At 47.3% G+C, this 8106-nt stretch overlaps 1 protein-coding gene across 1 annotated transcript; it reads left to right on the top strand.

The window, feature by feature from the left end:
• Positions 1–364: 364 nt before the first annotated feature.
• LOC130116190 (extracellular calcium-sensing receptor-like) lies at positions 365–3933 on the top strand. The gene is made up of 6 exons (XM_056284148.1): positions 365–507; positions 666–954; positions 1137–1952; positions 2108–2335; positions 2479–2602; positions 3014–3933. The coding sequence occupies exons 1-6, from the start codon at positions 491–493 to the stop codon at positions 3931–3933; spliced, it is 2394 nt and encodes a 797-aa protein (XP_056140123.1). The 5' UTR covers positions 365–490.
• Positions 3934–8106: the final 4173 nt, after the last annotated feature.

Below are 8106 nucleotides of genomic sequence, written 5' to 3' on the forward strand. Positions count from 1 at the left end.
ATATTTTTAATAACTGGAAATCACAAGCTTAAGTTAAATGCACCTTGCAGAGTTTTGCAGTTATAAACAACACCTGATTTTTTTTTTACTTGTCTTAAAGCCTCTCTCCAGCATCCCCCCCAGAGGAAAAAGAAGACAACAACTTTGGCCTCTTCATCTTGTTTTGGTCTCCTCTGTTCTTCTGAGGATTTTCATTCCTGAGTGGCAGAGTTGAAACAAAGGCAGTTTCTCCCCCCCGACAGGGTAATAAAAGCCCTGCCTTGAGCTGAGGGGTCCTTTAGCTTGACCTGCAGAGTGGCGGGGAGTGATGCCGATGCAGTGTTTGCTCCTATTCGTCCTCTTGATGGGGAGGAGAGGCTCTGCATGCCGGCTCCGAGGAAGGGCCAATCCACCTGAACTGAGCCAGGATGGGGACCTCATTATCGGAGGCATTTTCTCCTTCCGCACAGGGCAAGACTATGTCGTTAACTCATTTCAGACAATTCCACAGATGCGGAAATGCAATAAGTATGTATTCTTTATTTGTGCTTGTTTATTATTAAATGTTTCAGGTGCAATACTTGAATCTACTTGTGCAGTGAATTCAATGTCAATTTTCTCCAATCCAACACTGACGCCTTGGCGAATGGCACTGCCTCTCTAATCCTCATCTTTCACTTTCCCAGCTTTAATTTTAGAGAATTCAAATTTGCTCAGACAATGATCTTTGCCATAAATGAGATCAACAGAGATTCAAACCTCCTTCCTGATGTTAAGCTTGGCTATAAGATCTATGACAACTGTGGGACTATGGATATACTGAGAGCTGCCATGTCTCTGGCAAGCGGACAAAGGAGAGAAATATATGAAAACAACTGCACAGAAGGTGACACTGTCCAAGCTATCCTCGGACATTCAGGATCAAGACCAACTATTTCATTCGCTCAGATCGTGGGGAGATTTCATATACCCGTGGTAAGTCAATGCATGAAGTCAAGCATCAATTAACTGTGATGTTTAGCTGTCTTAAAATCTCATCTGCAATCATTTCAAACATATTTTTGCTGTATTTAAACCTGCATAAATAGTGTTAGTCACAATATGAAGAACAATACCCGACCCTGTTAGATACGGTCTGTTTCTCTTGCTGCACACAGATAAGCCACTTTGCCACCTGCGCCTGTCTGAGCGACAGAAAGAAATACCCATCCTTCTTCAGGACTATTCCCAGTGACTACTATCAGAGCAGAGCCCTGGCAAAGCTGGTAAAACACTTTGGCTGGACCTGGATAGGGGCAATAGCTGTTGATAATGAGTACGGCCTCAACGGCATTGCAAAATTCATTCAATCGGCACAAGAAATCGGCATTTGCATTGAATATTATGAAGCTTTTTCTCAGACATGGCCAGCTCATAAGCAGAGCAGAGTCATAGACACCATAAAGCAATCCACTTCCAAGGTCCTCGTAGCATTTATGTCTCATCGAGAGATTAAAGTACTGGCAGCCAAGTTGTACAAGCAGAACATCACCGGGTTGCAGTGGGTCGGCAGTGATGCCTGGATCACAGACCACTCTCTGACTGACAGCGAGGGACACAGCGTTCTGGTGGGATCCGTGGGCTTCACTGTCAGAAGAGCTCAGATCCCCGGGCTGAAAGAGCACCTCAGCCAGGTTCACCCGTCCAAGTTCCCCAACAGCCAGTTTGTTAAAGATTTCTGGGAAGCCGTGTTTGACTGCTCTCTGAACGGGGCCACGAAGACAGCCGTGAGGAAGCCGTGCAGCGGCTCCGAGAGCTTACGAGACGTCGAATCACAATTCACCGACGTCTCCGAGCTGAGGTTCACCAACAATGTGTACAAGTCGGTTTACGCAGTCGCTCACGCCCTTGACGACCTGTTCAAATGTGAGGAGGGTAACGGCCCCTTCTCCAATGGGAGCTGTGCTGATGTTAAACACATCAAGCCGTGGCAGGTGGGAAGGCACCTTTTTTTCAGCTGTCTCAATTTGCCGTGTCCTTGTAGCAAAGTGGTTATTGTGTATATGCAGCCATGCATGCTTTAACTAGTAACATGCTTTCATCATTTCATTTCTAATTCAGTTTTTCCCCCCATTATTTGTTTACAAAGGTTCTGCATTATCTCGGAGCGGTGAATTTCACCACAGAGGAAGGGGAGAAAGTCTATTTTGACAGTAGTGGAGACTCGCCGGCAACGTACGAACTTGTCAATTTACAAAGAACGAATAAGGGCACCATGGGAGGTGTCCCGATTGGTATCTATGATGCGTCTCTTGCTGAGAGCCATCAGTTTGTACTGAATGACATCTCGGCCGTATGGGGTGGCGGGCTGAGCAAGGTATATGACTCACCTCACTTTCTGGTCTAACTTCTCATCTTCTCAAATGTATTTTGTGGAAAATAAAAGGGGGAAACAAAAAGCTAAACACTCATCGCGCAGGTGTTGATTTACCTACTTGGATGATTTGTGCATGTTGGCAGATCCCTGTGTCAGTGTGCAGCGAGAGATGCCACCCGGGAACTCGTAAAGTGCTGCAGAAAGGAAGGCCGGTCTGCTGCTACGACTGTGTACCTTGTGCGTTAGGAGAGATCAGCAACGTCACAGGTGAATGTAGCAGACGATACATCAAACAGGTTGAATCGGTTCATCTGGATACAATGTTTACTGACATGCGTTTGATCACTCGGCTAATTGACCTCTTCAGTCACCTGAGTGATGAAACGTATCCGTCAATAAACATTGTGTCCAGATGAACTGATTCAACCTTCTTTGATTTTCTTACCTGGATTATTGAGCATGCATCAAGACAATACACTGCCACTTAAGAGTACTATCTGGAGTATGAGAAACTGTATTACATCCATGGACATTGAGAGTTATGCAATATATGGTCATAGTGTATCGAGTGAAAAATAGGACTGGAAATCAGTGATACACTGGTAAAGCTGACTGCCTTTAGCTGCCTTATTGATTTTCTTTTTCAGTCCATCACTCTGTGATGTTCTCATTCTGCAGATTCAATTCACTGCATGAAGTGTCCACTTGAATACTGGCCCAACAAATACAGGGACACCTGCATCCCCAAAGAAATTGAGTTCCTGGCATTTGACGAGACCATGGGAACGCTCCTAGCCATGTTCTCCTTGCTGGGAGTATTTCTGACGGTGATCATTACGCTGGTCTTCTACTGCCACAAAGAAACCCCACTAGTCCGAGCCAATAACTCTGAGCTGAGCTTCCTGCTGCTCTTCTCTTTGACTCTGTGCTTCCTTTGCTCTCTGACCTTCATCGGCCGGCCCTCCAAGTGGTCCTGCATGCTGAGGCACACGGCGTTTGGCATCACCTTCGTCCTCTGTATCTCCTGTGTGCTGGGGAAGACCATAGTGGTGTTGATGGCCTTCAGGGCCACACTCCCAGGCAGTAATGTAATGAAATGGTTCGGCCCCGCTCAGCAGAGACTCAGCGTCGTGGCTTTCACTCTCGTCCAGGTCCTCATTTGTATCCTCTGGTTGACGATTAGCCCGCCATTTCCTTTTAAAAACTTCCAACATTTCCAAGAGAAAATCATCCTCGAATGTGCGCTAGGCTCAGCTGTTGGGTTCTGGGCGGTTCTGGGCTACATAGGCCTCTTGGCTATGTTGTGTTTTGTGCTGGCCTATCTGGCCCGAACGCTTCCCGATAACTTCAACGAAGCCAAGTTCATCACCTTCAGCATGTTGATATTCTGCGCCGTCTGGATCGCCTTTATCCCGGCATATGTCAGCTCCCCCGGGAAGTTCACCGTCGCTGTGGAGATATTTGCCATCCTGGCCTCCAGTTATGGACTGCTCTTCTGCATTTTTCTCCCAAAATGTTACATCATACTACTGAAGCCCGAGCAGAATACCAAAAAACACATCATGGGAAAGACGTCCAATTCTGATATCAGTTACTAAACATTATCAGTCTGTTTGTTTATATATTTTGTTATTCCGTGGTAACGAGACATTTTTTCCTGTAATGGAAAAGCTTTGTTAGAAGGTCAAACATACGTTCTCTTGTTTTGGATGATGGTGTTTCTAGAACGAGGCGATGCTCACAAATAGCCACACACAGTATCTAATGAAACCGGTCTCCCACACTTAGGAACGACAGAGACCACATCACATCTGAATTTTAAGCATCTGCTAACGCTCTCATCCACAGAAACACACCACGAACACATCTGTCGAACAAACTAAGAAGCGAAAAGTGAGGGGGGGAAAAAAAACCTTGACTACCTGTCAGTCGATGGAGCAAAACGTTTTGTGAGGCTAGAATGATAATTCCTTATGGAGGATGAAACAGAAAAGACAGCAGCTGAAGAGACAGATACTGACCCAGATCTGTGTGACCAGAACATGCTGAAGCAGGACGAGCAGGGACATACGACAGAAGATAGAAAGCAAGTCTGCAGTTCCGGTTGGTAGGTGTGTCACAGTCGGAGAATAAGGAGGAAAACAGTCCTGTGAATACAAAAGAGCGGCCCAGTGTGGGAAGCTAAAGACAGGGTGGTAACAGAACCAGGACGCGGTCTTGCTTTAGCATCGGCCTGGAGGTACGGAGGAGACTATCAGAAACAGACCGCGGTCAGTGGAGAGACGTGTTAATTTTGACGATGAATAAACATATAAATTAAATAGAAAGGCCTGGCACTGTCCACACAGCAGGAGTCCTGGGTCTGATGTGGGCTCTTCTGTGGTGAGTTTGCAAGACTTCCCATAAAAAAAACAAAAAACAAATGTGTTTCCTCACGCTGACACATCCTACCAAAATCCCAACACATGTAGGTTAGGCGAAGTGGAGACATTATTCTCACCCATAGTTTTCAACGCGTGACTCTGTGTAAGGGTGATGTGATGGGTTGCAGCCAGAGGTGTAAAAACCAGATCCAGAAAGTAAATGTCCAAACCGTGTATTCGCACCAACCATGTTGTTACTAAACCAGCTGATTTCATTAGCTAGTTTCCCCTACCTAGTTGAGGAGCGGCGTTGACTAGAACCTGCTGGTGTAGTGCATGAGTGGAGCAAATACATGGTTTGGACTTTTACTTTCTGGACCTGATTTTTACACCTCTGGACTTGCAGCCTGCCCATGATCTCTCCCTTCACGCTCCTCCCACCCCCACCCCACCAGTGACCCCGAATTAGATGAAGTGGTTATGAAAAATCCATCCATCCATCCATTATCCAAGCTGCTTATCTGAATTGGGTCACGGGATGCTGGAGCCTATCCCAGCAGTCATTGGGCGGCAGGCGGGAAGACACCCTGGACAGGCCGCCAGGCCATCACAGGGCCCCCCCACCCCCACCCCCACCCACACCCACACATTCACACCTAGGGGCAATGTAGTATGGCTGAGTCACCTGACCTACATGTCTTTGGACTGTGGGAGGAAACCGTAGCATCCGGAGGAAATCCACGCAGACACGGGGAGAACATGCAAACTCCACACACAGGATGACTCGGGACGACCCCCCCACCCCCAAGGTTGGACTACCCCGGGGCACGAACCCAGGACCTTCTTGCTGTGAGGCGACCGCACTAACCACTGCGCCACCGTGCCGCCTGGTTATGAGAAAATGAATAACTGAATTGATAGATGAATGAATAAATAAATGAACTCTTGCATCACTAAATTTCATGGATTTTCCTTTGAGCCAAAATAAGAGTGATTTAAAAGATAAAATATATACTGTGTACAATTTCATCTGTGCAACTGATACAACTTCAGTTGTACAATCTTTAGAGCAAAAGGTCAGAATACTGTACTGGACAAAACACGCCTAACAGGTCTACCCCCCTGCAGGCAGAGCTGCTCCTTTCCTTCTATAGTCACACTTACAATTATGTAATTCTGTGAAAAGAAGTAGCTTAAAGTTATGTATATGTCAACACACACACACACACACACACACACACACACACACACACACACACACACACACACACACACACAACATATTAATAAGCACAGACAAACAGTGACAAAAAACATGTTGTGATCAGGTGTAAACACGGGTTCATTACCCGGTGGTGTGACTCCAGCTGCTGCAGAGCCCCTAAACACACACACAGGAGATTAGACAGTGACGCGTATTGCCTCATCCTCTCACACAACAACATGAACAGGAGACACATCGCTTCAGGCAGAAAATAAGTTGTGTTTATTTGCTCTCGTGTCATAACGCGAAATTATTGCATTTAAAATATATTCAAGATTTTTTTTTTTTTACCTTGGTTTACTGTGGTACACTGTCAGTATAGGTGGATGTCAGGCCTCCGGACAGAATGGAAGGCTTTTTAACAGCAACACAGTAAAGCATCTTACCGTTCCACACAGAAAGATGCGACATTGCCGTAACTATCTTGTTTTTAACCTCCTGGCACCTTAATCAGTCTTCAGTACAATTCAGTACAATTACTATGACCTCTGAAGGAGTGACTGACAGGCTCTGAAGGCCCTTACCCTCCTCATCATACCTCAATGACCGGTCTCTCCAAGTTCAGATGGAGGGGAAATAGGACCAGGTACTAGAACCAGGCTGTCATTATACTGTGGACGCGGGAGTCAAGAAGCAAAGTCTACAGGATCTTGCATTAGTGATTAGCATACAATGCTAAACCACATGACTGGTCCAGACTATGGCAATAAACAATGAAAACCAGAAGAAATAAGTATCCCCGTGTGACGTATTATCCAGCAAAGACATCATTCACCATCAATAAGGAGAAGAGAAGAAGAAGAGAGACTCTATTCGTCTTACAGCCACACACTAGAACACACACACACACACACACGCAGGGAATGGTGGCTGAAGAAATGCTCCTTCTGCATTTTTCCCCATCCTGTTGTAATTCCTCCAGCGGCCGCCAGGAGCATTGGGCAGCCCTTTCCTTCTGCGCCCAGGGACCAACTCCAGGTGGACACCCATGTGGAGGTCAGGGACAAGTCAGGAAAGTGTTCTGCATGTTTTTATTGGGGCTCTTTTTGATGTTGGCGGAAACCCATGTGAGCATGGGGAGAACATGCAAACTCCACACAGAAAGGCCTGTAGTCGGGGCATCCGGGTAGCGTGGTGGTCTATTCCGTCGCCTACGGACACAGGGATCGCTGGATCGAATCCCCGTGTTACCTCCGGCTTGGTCGGGTGTCCCTACAGACACAATGGGCCGTGTCTGCGGGTGGGAAGAGTCCTGGTCACTGCACTAGTGCCTCCTCTGGTCAGTCGGGGCACCTGTTCGGGTGGGGGTGGGGGACTGGAGAGGGAACTGGGGAGAATAGTGTGATTTTCCCCACGCGCTACGACCCCCTGGCGAAACTCCTCACTGTCAGGTGAAAAGAAGCGGCTGGCGACCCCATGTGTACCGGAGGAGGCATGTGGTAGTCTGCAGCCTTCCACGGATCGGCAGAGGGGATGGAGCAGTGACCGGGATGGCTCGGAAGAATGGGGTAATTGGCCGGATACAACTGGGGAGAAAAAGGAGAAAAAATCCCCCCCCCCAAAAAAGAAAGGCCTGTAGTCGAGAGATAACCCACCTGAGCACGGGAAGAACATGCAGAGTACACACAGACAGGTCTGGGGAGAACATGCAAACTCTTCCAGTGCCAACCCTGCCGCCGCAGGTAGGAATCAAACCCAGGACCTTCTTACTGTCAGACCACTGAGCCACGATAACCCTGTCTGCATGCAGCTATTCCGCCTGACTCTCATTGTACTCTTAGCTGACTCGCCTCTTGAAATAAGGGTTGCATATTCAGAACAATAATACTGATGTATTTGTGGTAAATCTGCTTATTGCATACTCAAATGACACCTACACACACCACACCTCTTTTCTTTTCCCACGGGCGCCTGCCTCGTTAGCTTCACATGCCCTTGGGCTTCTGACTTGGCTGGTCCAAAGGCAGGAATGTAGACATGAACCAGGTCTTATTGGTACATAATCTACAGCGCGGCTTATAAAAGTGTGACTGTTTCAGGGTTGGCGCCAAAGAGCCCAAATCCAGTAGACAGCAATGCCGCTGCTGCAGCTGGTTGTCTTGGCTCTGCTGATCAGGAGGGGAAGGCCTGTGTGCAGGCTGCAA

Source organism: Lampris incognitus, chromosome 7, assembly GCF_029633865.1.
Source record: "Lampris incognitus isolate fLamInc1 chromosome 7, fLamInc1.hap2, whole genome shotgun sequence".
Lineage (NCBI taxonomy): Eukaryota > Metazoa > Chordata > Actinopteri > Lampriformes > Lampridae > Lampris > Lampris incognitus.

Bases quoted from the DNA above. Each gene is read 5' to 3' on its own strand.
- LOC130116190 (XM_056284148.1), top strand. The intron at 1,953-2,107 runs GTGGGAAGGCAC...TTGTTTACAAAG, and splicing joins AACACATCAAGCCGTGGCAG to GTTCTGCATTATCTCGGAGC. The intron at 2,336-2,478 runs GTATATGACTCA...GCATGTTGGCAG, and splicing joins GGGGTGGCGGGCTGAGCAAG to ATCCCTGTGTCAGTGTGCAG.